Source organism: Hoplias malabaricus, chromosome 14, assembly GCF_029633855.1.
Source record: "Hoplias malabaricus isolate fHopMal1 chromosome 14, fHopMal1.hap1, whole genome shotgun sequence".
NCBI classification, from domain to species: domain Eukaryota; kingdom Metazoa; phylum Chordata; class Actinopteri; order Characiformes; family Erythrinidae; genus Hoplias; species Hoplias malabaricus.
Window position 1 is genome coordinate 37,836,898 of NC_089813.1, and position 20,838 is coordinate 37,857,735.

Genomic DNA, 20,838 nt, shown 5'->3' on the forward strand with positions numbered 1-20,838 from the left:
AGTGAATGTGTGTGTGTGTGTGTGTTGCCCTGTGAAGGACTGGCGCCCCCTCCAGGATGTATTCCCGCCTTGCGCCCAGTGATTCTAGGTAGGCTCTGGACCCACCGCGACCCTGAACTGGATAAGGGTTACAGATAATGAATGAATGAAATATTCCGACATTATTCTCAGAATTCTGACTTCAATCTCGGAAACATTTTTTTTCAAAGACTTTGCCCTAAAACTCTTTATTTAGACTATTTCAACAAGAGAGTGCAACTCGACAGAACACCCGTCAAACCTCTACATATTAAACCAATGTAAACATATAAGATCACTTCAGATTTTGTTTTTACATTCACAGGAGAGGTGCTGCACCGGTGAAAAGCTCCTGAACACCTGTTTACTTCCTGTCTAATAGTAACGCAACATTACCCTAGCTCCTCGCGCCAGGAAACGGAAAGTTTTGACGTAAACTTTACTCGAATCTCAGTCATAGGCTGTTCTTCCGTGGTGGCTTTGGGTGGGAGGCGGGGTCAGCTCACAGCTCTCAGTCAGAATTGATTGACACATCTGTAAACCAATAGAAGTGACTCGGATGACAGCAAACACTTTTTAGAAAGTATTTTAGGATAAACTTAAACATACTTGTTTCATCACAATACAAATGAAGCCGGGTTGTTTACCTTTTAACAACAAACAAGACTTACAAACTCACTGCCCCATACCACCTTAAATAGTGCAGCAGTTGCCTCACCATTCCACCTTAAATATATATTTTTTCTTTAATATTCAATTGTTGACTAAACAACTAATTGAAATAATAGTTGCCTGTCAAAATAATTGTTGTAATAAGTATCTGACCTCACTAAATGCTCCTTTGCTTGAGGGCAAACAAATATTAAGCCTTTCCAGAGGAGTTGAGACTGTTACACACTGGACAATCTCCTGCCCACAGGCCATGTACTTAGCATTAGCGGTTGGGATTTGCTCTATTGGGGTGTCCCTGTAAGTAACTTTGTGGAACACTGCTGTCTTTGCGTCACTGGACCCTTCTACTGGCAAATAACACTTCAGTCGGCACTCACACAGTGAGAGATTCTACATTACTGACCACGTTAGAATTTCTTAGTTAGCCATCTTAGTTAGCTAATGGCTAATGACACTAGCCAAGCCTCAAAACACTCTGAATGAGGTTTTCCTCATTCCATACCCATCATGTAGTTTATGGCAATAACTAGTTACTCACTGGCCACAAAGAATCATACCCATTTCACAATGTAAGACCGGAAACATCTTGATGGCAGATATATACAACCCGTTACTGTGTTTGAAGACGCTGTGTACTCTCCTTCCTCTGGTATCTCAGACTCGGCTTTTCTCCTCTGTCTCATTGGTGTAGGCAAGTGCTGGAAGCAGCTCGAAGGGCAAACCTTACAGGCCATTTCAAGTTTGTGGGGTCAGACAGTTGGGGGGCCAAGAGCTCCCCAATCCTGGACCATGAGGATGTGGCCGAGGGCGCGGTCACCATTCTGCCCAAAAGAGCATCTGTTGAAGGTAATGTTCTACGGATCGTCAGGATCAAGTTGCAATTAGATTTTATTTTGCTTGTGAAATTTTAGGCTCCTCCTCCCACAGTCCAAAAACACACGTTGGTAGGTGGATTGGCAACTCTAAAGTGTCTGTAGGTGTGAGTGTGTGTTGCCCTGTGAAGGACTGGCGCCCCCTCCAGGGTGTGTCCCCGCCTTGCGCCCAATGATTCCAAGTAGGCTCCGGACCCACCGTGACCCTGAACTGGATAAGGGTTACAGACCATGAATTAATTAATTAATTATAGGCTCCTTAACGTGCTCCAGTTTCCTTCCACAGTCCAAAAACACAAGGATGGGAAGATTTATCCACAGGTGTGTGTGTGTGTGTGTGTGTGTGTGTGTGTGAGTGACTGGGTGAGTGTGTGATGACTGTGATGGACTGGAACACTGTCTACTTTTAATGCAGAATGACTCTATCATTCATCCATTATTCATTTAAATATTGACTTATGCTTGACTTGTAGAATTGGTTTAGTTTATTAGTGATTTAGTGTGATTCAATTCACTTATGAATTAGCTTTAGAAACTAGGTTTTAGGCTTAATATATACCTCATAAATTCTCGCCCAGTTTCTAATCCTTAGTTGTGCTTTTCTTGGGCTCAGGATTTGATCAGTACTTCACATCTCGCTCTCTGGAGAACAACCGCAGGAATATCTGGTTCGCCGAGTTCTGGGAGGATGACTTCAGGTGTAAATTGACACGTCCAGGCATTAAGCTCGACCCTGAGAAGAAGAAATGCACAGGTGAGGCTACCTGATAAGGCAGGGGGAGGGAGAGAGGGAGAGAGACCTGTCTTAAAGTGCACCATTTGATGTATTTGACAGGGACAATTGACTTCAAAGGTCTTTAATTCTCTCGTTGTCTTCTTTTTTCTAAGCCCTTCTCTTTCCTTCGTATCTTACCTGTCCTGCTGTATCTCTAAGTTTACTTCTCTTTTTCCTTCACCTTTGACTGGCCTCATGCTTCTCTCTCTCTCTCTATTTTTCTCAGGAAATGAGCGGATCGGAAGAGATACTCTGTACGAACAGGAAGGGAAGGTGCAGTTTGTAATCGATGCTGTTTATGCCATGGCTCATGCTTTACACAGCATGCACCAGGACCTGTGCCCCGGGGCCATAGGGGTCTGCGACAAAATGGACCCAGTGGAGGGACGTTTACTGCTCAGCTACATCCGCTCTGTCAGTTTCAATGGTGAGTGCAGATCGGGATCATAACCAGGCATACCACACACACACACACACACACACACACACACACACACACACACACACACACACACACACACATACTCTGGCCCAGAAACACTGGTGCACATGTACACCTCTATATATTAAATATATAGTGTGGCAAAATATCAGAATGATGCAATATTCAACTCACACCAGTGTAGTCATGTTTATGATGTAACTATATATTCCTTTCTTTCCTATTCTTATTATCTTTCAGTTCATAATCTATAGCAGTGTTTGTGCCATACATATAAAGTAGCATTGAAGCTTCACTCCAATGCACTCTTCACAGATTCAAGACATCAGCTATAGAGCACACACAGACAAACCCTATAACATGTACCTATATGCTGGAGGTTAACTAAACGCATCACAGTGCATCATGGGGCATCACCTATGTATCACTAACAGCATTATATAGGAACAAACAGTGGAATCTCTCAATCATATTTTGAATTTGATTACAGTAAGTGGGACCAAATTCCAGATAGAAATATTACTGTAGGCCTTTTGGAACTTTTTAATACCTCAGTGAATATGAATGTGAATGGAAGCCAATTGATATAAATTCTAGGCCATTTTTTAGGGCTCTTTACAGAAAGACTCATTGTAAAACTGAGCTAATATATTTTACAGTATTCAGATAAAGTGGAATGTCAATAACATGTTGTAGCATTAACTTAGTTTCAGTTTATCAATAGAGATACATTTTAATGTAATTCATTCATTCATTCGTTCATTTATTGTCACAGGGCGCAAGGGGGGAACACACCCTGGAGGGGGAGCCAGTCCTTCACAGGGAAACACACACTCACACATTCACTCACACCAACGGACACTTTTTGAGTCGCTAATCCATCTACCTACGTGTTTTTTTGGACTGTGAGTGGAGACTGGAGCACACGGAGGAAACCCATGCAGACACAGGGAGAGCACACCACACTCCTCACAGACAGTCACCCGGAGGAAACCCACGCAGACACAGGGAGAACACACCACACTCCTCACAGACAGTCACCCGGAGGAAACCCACGCAGACACAGGGAGAACACACCACACTCCTCACAGACAGTCACCCGGAGGAAACCCACACAGACACAGGGAGAACACACCACACCCCTCACAGACAGTCACCCGGAGGAAACCCCATGCAGACACAGGGAGAACACACCACACTCCTCACAGACAGTCACCCGGAGGAAACCCACGCAGACACAGGGAGAACACACCACACTCCTCACAGACAGTCACCCGGAGGAAACCCACGCAGACACAGGGAGAACACACCACACTCCTCACAGACAGTCACCCGGAGGAAACCCACGCAGACACAGGGAGAACACACCACACTCCTCACAGACAGTCACCGGGAGGAAACCCACGCAGACACAGGGAGACAGGGTCGCTGGAGCTGTGTGACTGCGACACTAACCTGCTGTGTATCCAGGCAACCCTTCTTATTATAAATGTTTTTTAGAGGTCGCCCTAAATAAATCACATTCTGTCACTGGATAACAAAGTCATACAGCATCAGACACCACATGGCGCTGTTTGTGCAATGCTAACAAGTCTTAACTTCCATTATGTGGAAGCTAAGTTAGGCTCAGGGCTGCGGTATAAAATGAAAGAAACAAACTCTGGAGGGCAGACATGTCTCAGCTGATCAAGTGGGTTTGGGGTGAGAGGTAAAACTGTAAATTAAATTTCTTTCACTGAACTATACCTTTTTAATCACCTCTGCATTTGGCTGCTGTTATCACTCTCCAGCAGGCATTTTTTATCCTGAACGTCTTGTTGCAGCCGTATTTTCCTGAAATGAGAGGAGCTGAAAGCTGTTGATAGGAAGTTACAGATGGTGATTCATTAGCGTGTGAAAATCCAGATGCCGAAGCAGATTTGGGACGTTGGCTTGAGTTGCACAGAGGGCAGCAGGCAGGCTCGCTGCTTGGTGAGGCGTATTGTGTATCAATTCCTCCATCCTACCCCAAAGGGACACTTCATTTGTGTGCGTAACTCTGGCAAATAGAGGGCAAGCAAGCACTCCACCGTCCTGCATTTTCTCTCAGTGTCCCACTCTGTTTTCCTATCCTGCCCTCCCCGTTCTTGCCTGGCATCTCCCTATCCACCCGGCATTTCTGAAAATCTATTTCCCTAGCCTCACTTGGCCCTCTTAAGAAGCTGTCTGTGAAGGAAAGTGTCCATTAAATTTTTTACTCTGTGCTGTATTGCGACTGCCACTGCAAAAAAGGAACGCTTGCTCATCTCTGTTGCACAGGATTAAGAACCTCCTGGAGATGGGCATCCGAACAAGGAATATGCATTATTTCCATGAAAAAAAAAAACCACATTATATAATTATATTCCTCCCGGTTTTCAAAACAGAGCTCAGTAAGAATGCGAGGGGAAAGCCTCTGCTCCTTTGGCGCATCTGCGATGACTCAAGCTGCTTATCAAAACGATTAGAAGCAGCAAGTCTTGTGGAATTATGCAGAGTAATTGATGTAATGCAGTAGATTAGCCGCTTGGAACTGAGGGAGGAAAATATGGAATAAGCCAAAAATAAAAGGCTCACAGGAACATTGCCCCTCGCTGGCAGACACATGCCACTGCGGCTGCTTATGGCCTTCCTCTCCTGCTTATTCCATGCTTGCTTTGAAAATCTGATCGAGACCGAAAATAGAGCTTTCTATATGTAATATTCATCAGGTTAAAGTATGCATGAATGGATCATCCATACACAGCGGCTGGTGGTGAGGTAGAACTAAGAGAACATGGAAAGCTCAGTGGGATTGGAGAGGCTAAAAAACACAGAGGGGATGGGAGGACTAGCCTCACGCACACTGCCTTTTAATGCTAAGAGCGTATGCTGGCGGTTGGGGGATTTGATTTTAAAGCAACACCCCCATTAGCCCTGTGGTCCCACCTTCCTAGTTAAAGGAATGGTAATGGGAAAGTCAGGCTTTTGTTTTTGCTGCAGGAACAGATTCAGAACTTAGCTTTAATACAAAGACATGTACGTATTATCCCTACGTATGAGGCAAGAATAATGTGCATGTTATAATATAGCTGTATTATGGTTGTCTATACAGCAGTGTACACTGTAAGCTTGGAAACGTTCCTACCCTCGTCAAGTTACATAGTCAAGTTAAATTAAACGAGGACTCATTTAAAAAGTTTAGAGGCGCTGAATCCCTTCGATCAAGTCAATTTAATCTGACACACTTTAGTGTTTTCATATCTATCACGCCCTTGTCCTGTCATGTCTGTTTTCCCTGCCATGTGTTCTCTTAGCACATGGCTCTGTTTGTTATTGTCCATGTCTCCGCTCTTGCCCGCTCTTCCTCCTCCTCGTCAGTGTTACTTGTTATCCTGCCCCTTCGTTATCTGTTCCAGGTGTCCGGTGTCTGTGTCACTTCCTGGTTTGTTGGTCATTGTTTCCCGTTTAGTGTTTCGTATCCAGTTGTTTTGTTTCACTTTGTTTCCCAGGCTAGTCTGTCTTTGCTATTGTCTCGTTTCCTGTCGTTGTTTGGTCTCTGTTCCCCGCTTCGTGTTTGTCCTCAAGCTTGTGTTTTGTTATCTTTTGTTTAATAAAGTTTGCTGTGTTTTTGCAAGTGCGTCCCCCTCCGTCAGTCCGCCCCGTGAGCCTGACAATATCCATTGCTGTTATCCATTGAAAAGTCTATCAGAACAGACATTCTGGTTTTGCTGTAACTGCTAATTGCTATATGGCTCACTAAAATTGGTTGCTGCAGGGTCTAATTTTCACCACCTTGCCTAGAATCTTGCAGCACTGCAGTGGCTAAGTTGAGGGTCAGGGCTCTGAGAAAGCTGGACCTCATCAGTGAAGCCAGCAGATAATGTCTTTGGGAAATGTTTATTAAATCAGAGTTCTTGTATTGTTTTCTTGCTTTTTTGCAGGCAGTGCAGGCACCGGGGTTCTCTTCAATGAGAACGGAGACGCTCCAGGACGCTACGACATCTTTCAGTATCAGATGACCAACACCAGCAGCCCGGGGTACAGGGTCATCGGGCAGTGGACTAATAACCTTCGACTCAATGTGGGTACACAACTCAAAATCTCAAACAATTTCCAGGTCTTACGTGGCCTTCAAAGGCTAACTTTGTTCCTCTGGACTCAGTGCTTGTTACAAAAGCTGGGATATCTGTAAACGGTATCAATTGTTCCTAGATTCTTAAAAATGTCTTTCACTGTAGCGTTGAGTCAAGTGTATCATACTCACATCTGTGATACTTATGGGTTGTTGGAGGAAACCAGAGGTGGGGATACGACCCAAGACCCCAGCAGGCCCCTGTAACGGTGTGGTGGCGACGCTACCTACACCCCAAACCGTTTACATCCATTACTAACTTCAAACTCACTTTTTATTCGATATTTTTCTGACTAGTTTCACTTGCTCCCGTATTTGGATTTTTTAAAGCTATTATTTTCAGTGAAATGTGCTGCAGACAGTCAAACCCCTGCATTATGTATGTAGTCAAATACACCATCCTGGGATAGCGGCTAAGGCTACAAACAGCTGAAGGGTAGAGGGTTGAAATTCTAGATAGACATGAGCTCTATGCTGCAGGGCAGCGGGTTGTAAGGGTGCTTTGCCGGTGGGCCATGCATTTAATTCAAATCCTCTGGTTATGCAGCTCTTGTTATGCCTCCTCACAGGCAATGCCTGTTAATTCAAATATCTTCTCAGTGCATGGGTTTCTCAAAGCAGCATCTTTTAATTGTCTCTATCCCTGTGGTTCACTGCTCCAGACCTGGGGACCCTCTGCACTGTTTCATTCAAGTATTCGTTAAACCACAGTCATTGTGCAGGGGATGCTTATATCTGTATTTCAGTGGGTGCCAAACCCTGGGGGTGAGAGCTATCATCACTTACTCTACACTTCTCTGTGTGTCAGGTGGAGGAGATGCAGTGGTCTGGAGGTGACCGTCAGATCCCAGACTCCGTGTGCAGTTTCCCGTGCCGCTCGGGCGAGAGGAAGAAGATGGTGAAGGGCGTCCCGTGCTGCTGGCACTGTGAGCTGTGCGACGGCTATCAGTACCAAGCGGACGAGTTTACCTGTGAGATGTGCCCCTTCGACATGAGGCCCACAACTAACCGAACAGCTTGCAGACCCACGCCCATCATCAAGCTGGAGTGGCACTCCCCCTGGGCCATCATCCCCGTCTTCCTGGCCATCCTGGGCATCGTGGCGACACTCTCCATCATCGTCACCTTCATCCGCTTCAACGACACGCCCATCGTCCGAGCGGCCGGTCGAGAGCTCAGCTACGTGCTGCTGACGGGCATCTTCCTCATCTACCTCATTACCTTCCTGATGATCGCCGAGCCGGGGGCTGTGGTGTGTGCTTTCCGCAGACTGCTTCTGGGGCTGGGAATGTGCATCACCTACTCAGCCATGCTCACCAAGACCAACCGCATCTACCGTATCTTCGAGCAGGGCAAGAAGTCAGTGACGCCGCCCAAGTTCATCAGCCCCACGTCTCAGCTCGTCATCACCTTCATCCTCATTTCATTTCAGGTGAGAGAGGGGGGGTGACTCTTAATGGAACTGGAAAGCCAGACCGCTGTCTGAATATTAAAGCTGGATGAGTTAGACTTTGCTTAAAAAACATTAGGTACAATGTTTACATTACAATTAGAACTTCAGCATCATTGTGATGCTCCACTGAGCTGTAATAGGGAGAACAGAACCTCTGGAGTTGCTACTCCGGGCTCAGCACTGCAGAAACGCCACTATGTAACTTTTGGAGGAGGGTAGTAAAGCACCCACCTCCTCCTCGATTTCAGGACAGTGCTGTAAAAATGGATTCCACTCTGCAACTCTAGCAGAGGCCCTGGAGCCAAAATACCAGATCTTACCTAGTGCTCTTTTAATGCCCGTATTTTAAAAGAAATATTCATCATAAGAAACTTCCATCGTAAGTGACTTTATTTTTTAATATATAGTGTACTTTGCCTAATTCCAGAGCAGCTGAAAACTTTCTGCTTGTGAAGATTCCTGGGAGAACCTGCACTTAATGATCCATCCAGGGTTAAACAAGTGCAAATGACAAAGTTGTGGCTCAGCAGATCCACAAAGGTCTGGCAAACCTTGCCGTCTTGTGTCCCCGAGGAAGAAATGTGAATTATTTCTGAGTACAAGGCCTGATAGAAAGGCACACTGCTTGACTCACTGGTGTTGGGCACACTGTTGATGCTGCTAAGCTGCCTGCACATCTCATCAGCTTGAGTGCTCAGCCTCGCTCAGCTTGTGAGGAGAACGGGGCGAGCTGGCTGATATGCAGCGGCAGCAAATTCTGTGTCAGTGTCATTCACAGATGTGTGACTAATGTGCTGGAGGAGAGAGAAGAGAGAGAGAGAGAGAGAAACAGAGAGAGATAGAGAGAGAGAGGGAGAGCCCCCGCTCTTCTCCACCATCATGAAAAGTTGCAGGTGCTAAGTAGCTCCTTGTTACTGCTGATGTACACTTTTGCAGGGTAATGTTATTAAAGGCATTGTGGTTGGAGCTTAGCGTGAGCGTGATGTGCATGACTCAGTGGAAGTGGGGCGCGGGGGGGAGTGCAGATTAACGGCCTACAGGCGGCGGGTTGATTGACAGCAGGATGCGCTCCTGCCCCGCCCTCCTGCATGATGATGACTGAGGTGTCAACGAGCCCCGGCGCTTTCTCCTGAGCACCGTGACAGCAACATCTGTCTCCACGGCAACTGTTCTGCTTCCCCTCCTAGCCCTGGAACTTTCTCGTCTGGACGCTCGTAGACTTACCCGATGTGCCCTTGCGAACAGGTGGAGAGATGCTCTGATGGGTGATTTCCTGTTGTGGAGCAGGCTGTGTTGTGTTTGTGAACTTCCAACGCCCAGCTGCTGCAGTCTGAGGGAGTTGCCACCATCGCCAGCAAAGGAAAACTAACCCTGTGGGGTGAACACGCAAGACATTGTAACCAGTGTCTGAAGAGTATCTTTAGTATAGAATCTGGAAGAGTTAACAGAATTGAATATGGAACAATCTTTATAGTATAATCACATTAAACATTAGTGCAGGGGTAGACTGTAATGTCTAATTTGCATAATGATCAGTGCCATGTCCTGTATCCTGAAGTAGCCTAGTAGTTAACAACAACTGGTTGTCAAATCAAATAAACAATATTGGTCAGCTTTCACACAGAATTGGACAAATTAGAATTAACATACAGTGATCCCAGGAGGCACGGTGGTGCACAGGTAGGTGTCGCAGTCACACAACTCCAGGGACCTGGTGGTTGTGGGTTTGATTCCCGCTCCGGGTGACTGTCTGTGAGGAGTGTGGTGTGTTCTCCCTGTGTCTGCGTGGGTTTCCTCCGGGTGACTGTCTGTGAGGAGTGTGGTGTGTTCTCCCTGTGTCTGCGTGGGTTTCCTCCGGGTGACTGTCTGTGAGGAGTGTGGTGTGTTCTCCCTGTGTCTGAGTGGGTTTCCTCCGGTTGACTGTCTGTGAGGAGTGTGGTGTTCTCCCTGTGTCTGTGTGGGTTTCCTCCGAGTGACTGTCTGTGAGGAGTGTGGTGTGTTCTCCCTGTGTCTGTGTGGGTTGTGTCTTGTGTCTTGGGCCCTGCCCTGTGTGTTTTTCAGTTGAATTGTAGCACTCACCCTAATGCACAGATCTGATTGGCTGAGCATTGCCGTGTGTGGTATGTATAACACATTTGACAGGTCTGTGATTGGTATGTATGTTTCCAGGGTAACCTGTACCGTAATGGCTAGAAATATGACTCCGATCATAAAAAACACACTGTTGAAAATATAATAGTTCTCCATAGTTTATTAGTTATACGTCCAGGTCCGGATGGGACTAGGGTGACCCCCTGTCCCGCTTTTACGTTGTACTGTACAGCAAATTTGTCCCACGTCACGCATATTAAGCAAGTCCTGCTTTTTTATTCGACCCTTCCTAATAGAAGATAAAAGCACGGACACGTATGTGGATAGGCTTACTCTTGACTTTGGCTCAATAGTCCAGAGGAAAAGCAGTAAAAGCGGTAGTCGACAGTCTGAGTCCTATGTCGGTCAAGCTGTTGACACGTGCACGAACGCCTCCTCAACATTGTCAACGGTCTCAAATTTGTGAGTGCACTGTTCTGACAGATTAGGCGGCCATGTCCTGTGTGGCCATGAAAAAGCGAAGCTGCGGTTTCAGTAGCGAATTATCAACCCCCAGCTTCATAAAAAGTCTGCAGCAGAAGTGACGAGCATTTATCATGCAGTACAACATACTAATTCATATCGCTCTACCGACCGCAATGACAAATTAGCCCCAGCCATTGTCCCACTTAAACCTGCTACTTGTCCCACCTTTGTCTGTCTGGAGGTGGTCACCCTGGATGGGACAGTGTGGTCTGCCTATAAGGGAATATTTTCTCAGGCGACCAGTGAAGTTGAAGCGTTATATCATAATCATAAAACAGAATCATAACACAGTTCCACTGTGCATTACATGAGCTATTCTCATTAGCCCACACTGGATTTATAAAAACAGCTCCCCTTTGAAAACCTTCTCTTCTGGATGTTCATAGACTTACCCAACACGACTCGGCGAACAGGTGGATGTTCTAGTGGGTGGTTTCCTGTTGTGGGTGGTGCAGTGTTGTGATCATTTTCCACCGACACCCAGCTGCTGCCGTCTGAGGCGTCCTGCCACTGTCACAGGCAAAGGAAGAGCTAATTCTGTGGAATAAACGTGTGAGAATTAACAAATGCTGTCTCCTTCTTTCCCCAGGCTGTCAGCCGGGTCGAAACCCCCTAATTAAACCCTATGATGTTGCAGTTTAGTAAAGCTCATTAAAACACTTATCTCCTGCAGGTCTAAAACAAGTTCCACTGTGAGGAAAATCTGCACAAATCTTTCCCAAAGTAAAAACATCTCTGTGGCAGCTTCAATTCCAACATTTTAACACAAGCATGTTTTGGGGGCAGCACAGTGGTGCAGCAGGTAGTGTCGCAGTCACACAACTCTAGGGGCCTGGAGGTTGTGGGTTTGTTTCCTGCTCTGGGTGACTGTCTGTGAGGAGTGTGGTGTGTTCTCCCTGTGTCTGCGTGGGTTTCCTCCGGGTGACTGTCTGTGAGGAGTGTGGTGTGTTCTCCCTGTGTCTGCGTGGGTTTCCTCCGGGTGACTGTCTGTGAGGAGTGTGGTGTGTTCTCCCTGTGTCTGCGTGGGTTTCCTCCGGGTGAGTGTCTGTGAGGAGTGTAGTGTGTTCTCCCTGTGTCTGCGTGGGTTTCCTCCGGGTGACTGTCTGTGAGGAGTGTTGTGTGTTCTCCCTGTGTCTGCGTGGGTTTCCTCCGGGTGAGTGTCTGTGAGGAGTGTGGTGTGTTCGCCCTGTGTCTGCGTGGGTTTCCTCCGGGTGACTGTCTGTGAGGAGTGTGGTGTGTTCTCCCTGTGTTTGCATGGGTTTCCTCCGGGTGACTGTCTGTGAGGAGTGTGGTGTGTTCTCCCTGTGTCTGCATGGGTTTCCTCCGGGTGACTGTCTGTGAGGAGTGTTTTGTGTTCTCTCTGTGTCTGAGTGGGTTTCCTCCGGGTGACTGTCTGTGAGGAGTGTGGTGTGTTCTCCCTGTGTGAGCTCAGTGTGAGGATTCAATCAGCTTGCCATATTTATCGAGTGCTAATAGTCTCTGTGTCTGTCCAGATTTAGTGTAACTCGGCCAGACTGCGTACTTTATATATGGGTCAGCAGATAGTTAATAGATGACTCTAAAATTGTATTAGTGTTAAGATTGTTAGAGGAGATCATGTTCACTCCAGGTCCTACCCACTCTCAAGCAACAAACTCTGTTCTGCCCCAAACATGACAATGTAAGTTCTGGCTAATTGTGATACTCAGTTGTCTGTAATGCCGGGATCACACTACACAAACGTATCCAGATTTCGACAAGTATCCGACAAATATCCAGTGTCGGAAAGAAATATGAGCATCGGGGATGAGGAACAATCGTGTAGCGTGACATAATCAAAGAACAGCATTTGGGATGCCCCAGGACACCACAATAAAAAGTCGAGCATGTTTGAATTTTTTGGATCTTTTTTGCCTAGTCTGACATTTCCTTCTTTGACGATGACCAATAGGAGGACAGAGTGCTGTCTGGCACACGTGTAAACATGGAGAAGAGAAAGAGGGAGGCTCGGCTGCAGCAGGTGGAAAAACACCCTGGAACTTGTCCACAATCGTTGTTTCTTTTACTGGAACACAAAACTGCTAACATCAGACACAGCGCTTCTGTAGCCATGATTGACAATTTCTTGATCCACCTCCTCAACGACATCTAAATTCATGCAATTACATGAACAAATAATGGTCCGTGTCAAACGTGCAGTGTTACCAGTCTCCTGACGAAGACACGGCACGATTCTATAGCGCCAATCTGACGTAGTGAATGTCGTGAAAGCCAAAAATATTGTGTAGTCTGATCCCAGCATAAGTGGGTGGCATGGTGATGCAGCAGGTAGTGTGGCTACCACAGACCTCCAGGGTCTCGGGGTCCAGGGTTCCATCCTCACCACAGGTTACTGAGGAGTTTTGGTGTTTTCTCTGTGTCTGTGTGGGTTCCCTCCTGGTGCCCAGTATGTGTGTAATGCCCTGTGGATTCTGGACACACCTTGATAAAAATACCCACATTACCATCTTCCAGTACTCCTCTATCTGTCAGTGGTCCCTAGTGTAGCATAATGTCTGAATAACGTGCTTCTGATTCTGAGCCCAGGTCTCCACCCTCTTCCTCCTGCAGGTGATAGGAGTCTTCATCTGGTTTGGGGTGATGCCCCCTCACACCATTGTGGACTATGATGAGCTACGGCCACCGAATCCAGAGCTGGCACGAGGCATCCTGAAGTGTGACATGTCTGACCTGTCACTGATCTGCTGCCTGAGCTACAGCATCGTCCTGATGGTCACCTGCACCGTTTACGCCGTCAAGAGCAGGGGTGTCCCCGAGACCTTCAACGAGGCCAAGCCCATCGGTTTCACCATGTACACCACCTGCATCGTCTGGCTGGCCTTCGTTCCCATCTTCTTCGGTACAGCACAGTCCACAGAGAAGGTGAGAACGACCCGGTGTGCTGTCTGTGAGTTGGTGCGAAATGAAGCTACTGTTATTGTTCATTAATTCATTCTTTCCTGGAAGTTGTGGGTTCCGGGTGACTGTCTGTGAGGAGTGTGGTGTGTTCTCCCTGTGTCTGCGTGGGTTTCCTCCGGGTGACTGTCTGTGAGGAGTGTGGTGTATTCTCCCTGTGTCTGCGTGGGTTTCCTCCGGGTGACTGTCTGTGAGGAGTGTGGTGTGTTCTCCCTGTGTCTGCGTGGGTTTCCTCCGGGTGACTGTCTGTGAGGAGTGTGGTGTGTTCTCCCTGTGTCTGCGTGGGTTTCCTCCGGGTGACTGTCTGTGAGGAGTGTGGTGTTTTCTCCCTGTGTCTGCGTGGGTTTCCTCCGGGTGACTGTCTGTGAGGAGTGTGGTGTTCTCTCTGTGTCTGCGTGGGTTTCCTCCGGGTGACTGTCTGTGAGGAGTGTGGTGTGTTCTCCCTGTGTCTGCGTGGGTTTCCTCCGGGTGACTGTCTGTGAGGAGTGTGGTGTTTTCTCCCTGTGTCTGCGTGGGTTTCCTCCGGGTGACTGTCTGTGAGGAGTGTGGTGTGTTCTCCCTGTGTCTGCGTGGGTTTCCTCCGGGTGACTGTCTGTAAGGAGTGTGGCGTCTTTTCTCTGTGTCTGTGAAGGTGTCTTCTGGGTGCTCCGGTTTCCTCCCACAATCCAAAAACATATGCTTATAGGTGCATCGGTTGTATGACACTGTCTAAAGATTGACAGTGCGTGTGTGATACTCTGTGAGGTACTGGAGCTCTATCCAGGGTGTGTTCCTGACTTGTATTCACTGATCCTGGGTAGGCTCTGAACCTGAACTACAGAGGCGGTCACAGAAAATTAAGGAATGAACAAATTATCATGAAAATGATTAAATCAAGAGTAAATAACAGAACTGAGCTGTTAGTGTTCTTCCCCGAGTTTGTTGGCAGGCTTCTCATGTCTTAATCCTGCGTTAGCTTTCATCTTCCTTGCTTGATAGCATTGTGTGATTTGTTGAGGGCCAAACCAGTGTGTGGAATTGGCCGTAAATAATCATGCAGAAAATTAGATTAAGAAAAACCGTATAAAGCGTATGAGCATAGTTTAATGCAAACTTTCTTAACTGTGTTAGGCTTGAGGTCCTATTATCTCCATAATGTGGAAGAGCAAACAGAAGACACATCTCTCATCTCTAACTTTGTTAGTGTAAAGAATATAATAAGGCAATTCCCTTAAGTACTTTAAAATCGTTCATCAAAAGTGTATGTAACATTAGCCATTAATAAAAACTGCTTAGAACCGCAGCTCCAGTTAGTCCTCAACGCCATTAACAGCAAATCTCAAGCCTGCCGCACTTCATGTAGTTATGTTTAAGGACAAAAGCGCGGCTAAAGAGCAGTAAACCCACTATTAAACCTCAAGTTCACGTATCGTATTAACGTCACCTTTCCTCTGTGCTCAGTATAAAGTCTTCATTCATTTCTTAGGTCATCCTCTGTTCCTTCAAAGCCCAGGGAACCATGCGGCGAGTGTAACTGCACAGTGGAGAAATGTTGCTTTCAAGCAACAGCCTCCGTTTACCCCCCGGTATCTTCCCCCTGGCTCGGCTCAAACTCGTCAACAAAGGGCCGACAGTTTAGCGACTACTTAAGTCACTAAGTAGAGAAATTATGGAAAATGAAGTCATTTTAATATGAATGCGCCGAAGTGTGGAGCAACCTGCCAGCCCCGCGATAACATGCCAAAGTTGTGTCTAGCAATTTCTCTTTTGAAGAGACCTTTCATATGGCAATGAGCAAACAGAAGAAGGGATGAGACGTGCAGAAAAGAAAACGTTTCCTCCCTCTTCTTTATCTCCTGAAGACACACCATGACACGGAGACAAAGGCCCTGCTTCATAGCAGCGAGAGCTTTAATTGTGGTGGGAGGCTGATAAAGAAGAGCGTGGGGGAGCCTGGGAAACAATGTCTTCACCCGTCTTAATAAACCTAAGAGGAGCCGCGGTGGGAATTAAGAAGCGCAGCGTCGATCTGCTTTATGCCCCCTCCACCAGGTGGACCCCCACCAAGGCCTACAATTCTGTTCGCTTTCCCAGGGAGACTGTGCACAATGTTCCCTTCCGGGGATTGTCTTTGGGGTTTTATTTATTCATTAGACCCCCTGGCGTCTGTGTGTATGTGCTGTTGCGGCGTCAATTCGGGTCTTTCGTGCAATATCAGGGTTTTAACAGTAGATTTAAATAATTGAAAGCTGTTTTAAAATAGGACAGGCTCTGGGACTTCAGCACTGGTTTGGAATCAGAACGGCAGGGATTAAGGACAAGAGAAAAAACAAAACAGGAAACCGATCCTAGATATTAGTAGGTACAAAATATTTGTAATTTAATCCGCAATCGTATTTATCACTGCATATAAATCACTAATGAATGCCTTGATGATTATTTGAGGAGCTGAATGAGAAACTGAATTAGTGCCAACTGTCTGAGATGTATTTGAATGTACGAATGAATAGAAACCAAGTGGCTAGAGGTGGGTTAAATAATTTAAGAAAAATATATTGCTGATGTATTTACCAAAAATATCGGTACAGCTGTTGACCTCTTTTTTTAGCTTAGCAATGCTATCTTGCTTCTCTAAATGTATAGAAACAACATTTTGATACACTACATTTGGGAAGCGGAAAGACTTTTTCCAGGCTCTCGAATCTACCCAAATTAATTTCACTAATTAATTGCTAAACTTTAAGTCTAATATTATTAACTGATTAATTAACCCAGTGTTTAAGTAATGAAACAAACTCTGAGAACGTGACGTTAGTTGAAGCTCATGTGTCTTTGTGTTGTTTTCAGATGTTCATCCAGACGACCACACTGACCGTGTCGATGAGCCTGAGCGCCTCAGTGTCTCTGGGCATGCTCTACATCCCCAAAGTGTATGTCATCATCTTCCACCCAGAGCAGAATGTGCAGAAGAGGAAGCGCAGCTTCAAGGCTGTGGTGCAGGCCGCCACCATGTCCACCCGCCTCTCACAGAAGTCCAACAGCGACAAGCAGAACGGAGAGACCAAGATGGAGCCAGACCGGACACAGTAGCAGGTGACCACTAAACTCCAATCCTAGCTTTAGTCTAAACTTAGATCCCAAATCCAGCCCAAAAATTCCAATCCCCAAAAAAACATCAGGCCCTGAACTACAACCTCAACTCCAACCCCAAAACTCCAGCCTCAGAAGAAGTCTTAATCCCCAACCCCAAAAACTCCAGCCTCAGAAGAAGTCTTAATCCCCAACCCCAAAAACTCCACCCTCAGAAGAAGTCTTAATCCCCAACCCCAAAAACTCCACCCTCAGAAGAAGTCTTAATCCCCAACCCCAAAAACTCCAGCCTCAGAAGAAGTCTTAATCCCCAACCCCAAAAACTCCAGCCTCAGAAGAAGTCTTAATCCCCAACCCCAAAAACTCCAGCCTCAGAAGAAGTCTTAATCCCCAACCACAAAAACTCCACCCTCAGAAGAAGTCTTAATCCCCAACCCCAAAAACTCCACCCTCAGAAGAAGTCTTAATCCCCAACCCCAAAAACTCCACCCTCAGAAGAAGTCTTAATCCCCAACCCCAAAAACTCCAGCCTCATAAGAAGTCTTAATCCCCAACCCCAAAAACTCCACCCTCAGAAGAAGTCTTAATCCCCAACCCCAAAAACTCCACCCTCAGAAGAAGTCTTAATCCCCAACCCCAAAAACTCCACCCTCAGAAGAAGTCTTAATCCCCAACCCCAAAAACTCCACCCTCAGAAGAAGTCTTAATCCCCAACCCCAAAAACTCCAGCCTCAGAAGAAGTCTTAATCCCCAACCCCAAAAACTCCAGCCTCAGAAGAAGTCTTAATCCCCAACCCCAAAACTCCAACCTCAGAAGAAGTCTTAATCCCCAAAACTCCAGCCATAGAAGAAGTCTTAATCCCCAAAACTCCAGCCTCATAAGAAGTCTTAATCCCCAACCCCAAAAACTCCACCCTCAGAAGAAGTCTTAATCGCCAACCCCAAAAACTCCACCCTCAGAAGAAGTCTTAATCCCCAACCCCAAAAACTCCAGCCTCAGAAGAAGTCTTAATCCCCAACCCCAAAAACTCCACCCTCAGAAGAAGTCTTAATCCCCAACCCCAAAAACTCCAGCCTCAGAAGAAGTCTTAATCCCCAACCCCAAAAACTCCAGCCTCAGAAGAAGTCTTAATCCCCAACCCCAAAAACTCCACCCTCAGAAGAAGTCTTAATCCCCAACCCCAAAAACTCCAGCCTCATAAGAAGTCTTAATCCCCAACCCCAAAACTCCAGCCTCAGAAGAAGTCTTAATCCCCAACCCCAAAAACTCCACCCTCAGAAGAAGTCTTAATCCCCAACCCCAAAAACTCCACCCTCAGAAGAAGTCTTAATCCCCAACCCCAAAAACTCCAGCCTCATAAGAAGTCTTAATCCCCAACCCCAAAAACTCCACCCTCAGAAGAAGTCTTAATCCCCAACCCCAAAAACTCCACCCTCAGAAGAAGTCTTAATCCCCAACCCCAAAAACTCCACCCTCAGAAGAAGTCTTAATCCCCAACCCCAAAAACTCCACCCTCAGAAGAAGTCTTAATCCCCAACCCCAAAAACTCCAGCCTCAGAAGAAGTCTTAATCCCCAACACCAAAAACTCCAGCCTCAGAAGAAGTCTTAATCCCCAACCCCAAAACTCCAACCTCAGAAGAAGTCTTAATCCCCAAAACTCCAGCCACAGAAGAAGTCTTAATCCCCAACCCCAAAAACTCCAGCCTCAGAAGAAGTCTTAATCCCCAACTCCAAAAACTCCACCCTCAGAAGAAGTCTTAATCCCCAACCCCAAAATTCCACCCTCAGAAGAAGTCTTAATCCACAACCCCAAAACTCCAACCTCAGAAGAAGTCTTAATCCCCAACCCCAAAAACGTCAACCTCAGAAGTCTTAATCCCCAACCCCAAAACTCCAACCTCAGAAGAAATCTTAATCCCCAACCCCAAAATTCCAGCCTCAGAAGAAGTCTTAATCCCCAACCCCAAAACTCCAACCTCAGAAGAAATCTTAATCCCCAACCCCAAAATTCCAGCCTCAGAAGAAGTCTTAATCCCAAACCCCAAAACTCCAGCCTCAGAAGAAGTCTTAATCCCCAACCCCAAAAACTCCACCCTCAGAAGAAGTCTTAATCCCCAACCCCAAAACTCCAGCCTCATAAGAAGTCTTAATCCCCAAAACTCCAGCCTCAGAAGAAGTCTTAATCCCCAACCCCAAAAACTCCACCCTCAGAAGAAGTCTTAATCCCCAACCCCAAAACTCCAGCCTCATAAGAAGTCTTAATCCCCAACCCCAAAAACTCCACCCTCAGAAGAAGTCTTAATCCCCAACCCCAAAAACTCCACCCTCAGAAGAAGTCTTAATCCCCAACCCCAAAAACTCCACCCTCATAAGAAGTCTTAATCCCCAACCCCAAAAACTCCACCCTCAGAAGAAGTCTTAATCCCCAACCCCAAAAACTCCACCCTCAGAAGAAGTCTTAATCCCCAACCCCAAAACTCCACCCTCAGAAGAAGTCTTAATCCCCAACCCCAAAAACTCCACCCTCAGAAGAAGTCTTAATCCCCAACCCCAAAACTCCAACCTCAGAAGAAATCTTAATCCCCAACCCCAAAATTCCAGCCTCAGAAGAAGTCTTAATCCCCAACCCCAAAACTCCAACCTCAGAAGAAGTCTTAATCTCCAAAACTCCAGCCACAGAAGAAGTCTTAATCCCCAAAACTCCAGCCTCATAAGAAGTCTTAATCCCCAACCCCAAAAACTCCACCCTCAGAAGAAGTCTTAATCCCCAACCCCAAAAACTCCACCCTCAGAAGAAGTCTTAATCCCCAACCCCAAAACTCCAGCCTCATAAGAAGTCTTAATCCCCAACCCCAAAAACTCCACCCTCAGAAGAAGTCTTAATCCCCAACCCCAAAAACTCCACCCTCAGAAGAAGTCTTAATCCCCAACCCCAAAAACTCCAGCCTCAGAAGAAGTCTTAATCCCCAACCCCAAAAACTCCACCCTCAGAAGAAGTCTTAATCCCCAACCCCAAAAACGTCAACCTCAGAAGTCTTAATCCCCAACCCCAAAACTCCAACCTCAGAAGAAATCTTAATCCCCAACCCCAAAATTCCAGCCTCAGAAGAAGTCTTAATCCCCAACCCCAAAACTCCAACCTCAGAAGAAATCTTAATCCCCAACCCCAAAATTCCAGCCTCAGAAGAAGTCTTAATCCCAAACCCCAAAACTCCAGCCTCAGAAGAAGTCTTAATCCCCAACCCCAAAAACTCCACCCTCAGAAGAAGTCTTAATCCCCAACCCCAAAACTCCAGCCTCATAAGAAGTCTTAATCCCCAAAACTCCAGCCTCAGAAGAAGTCTTAATCCCCAACCCCAAAAACTCCACCCTCAGAAGAAGTCTTAATCCCCAACCCCAAAACTCCAGCCTCATAAGAAGTCTTAATCCCCAACCCCAAAAACTCCACCCTCAGAAGAAGTCTTAATCCCCAACCCCAAAAACTCCACCCTCATAAGAAGTCTTAATCCCCAACCCCAAAAACTCCACCCTCAGAAGAAGTCTTAATCCCCAACCCCAAAAACTCCACCCTCAGAAGAAGTCTTAATCCCCAACCCCAAAACTCCACCCTCAGAAGAAGTCTTAATCCCCAACCCCAAAAACTCCACCCTCAGAAGAAGTCTTAATCCCCAACCCCAAAACTCCAACCTCAGAAGAAATCTTAATCCCCAACCCCAAAATTCCAGCCTCAGAAGAAGTCTTAATCCCCAACCCCAAAACTCCAACCTCAGAAGAAGTCTTAATCTCCAAAACTCCAGCCACAGAAGAAGTCTTAATCCCCAAAACTCCAGCCTCATAAGAAGTCTTAATCCCC

At 46.5% G+C, this 20,838-nt stretch overlaps 1 protein-coding gene across 1 annotated transcript in view; it reads left to right on the forward strand.

The window, feature by feature from the left end:
• The window catches only part of grm6a (glutamate receptor, metabotropic 6a), a 79,975-nt gene that overhangs the window by 49,990 nt on the left and 9,147 nt on the right, over nt 1-20,838 (forward strand). The window contains exons 5-11 of the mRNA XM_066644167.1: nt 1,382-1,536; nt 2,176-2,316; nt 2,564-2,764; nt 6,721-6,860; nt 7,720-8,343; nt 13,570-13,881; nt 16,741-16,986. Of these exons, the coding sequence (XP_066500264.1) occupies nt 1,382-1,536; nt 2,176-2,316; nt 2,564-2,764; nt 6,721-6,860; nt 7,720-8,343; nt 13,570-13,881; nt 16,741-16,983 (1,816 nt within the window). The 3' untranslated portion in view covers nt 16,984-16,986. The remainder of the gene's footprint in view (nt 1-1,381; nt 1,537-2,175; nt 2,317-2,563; nt 2,765-6,720; nt 6,861-7,719; nt 8,344-13,569; nt 13,882-16,740; nt 16,987-20,838) is intronic.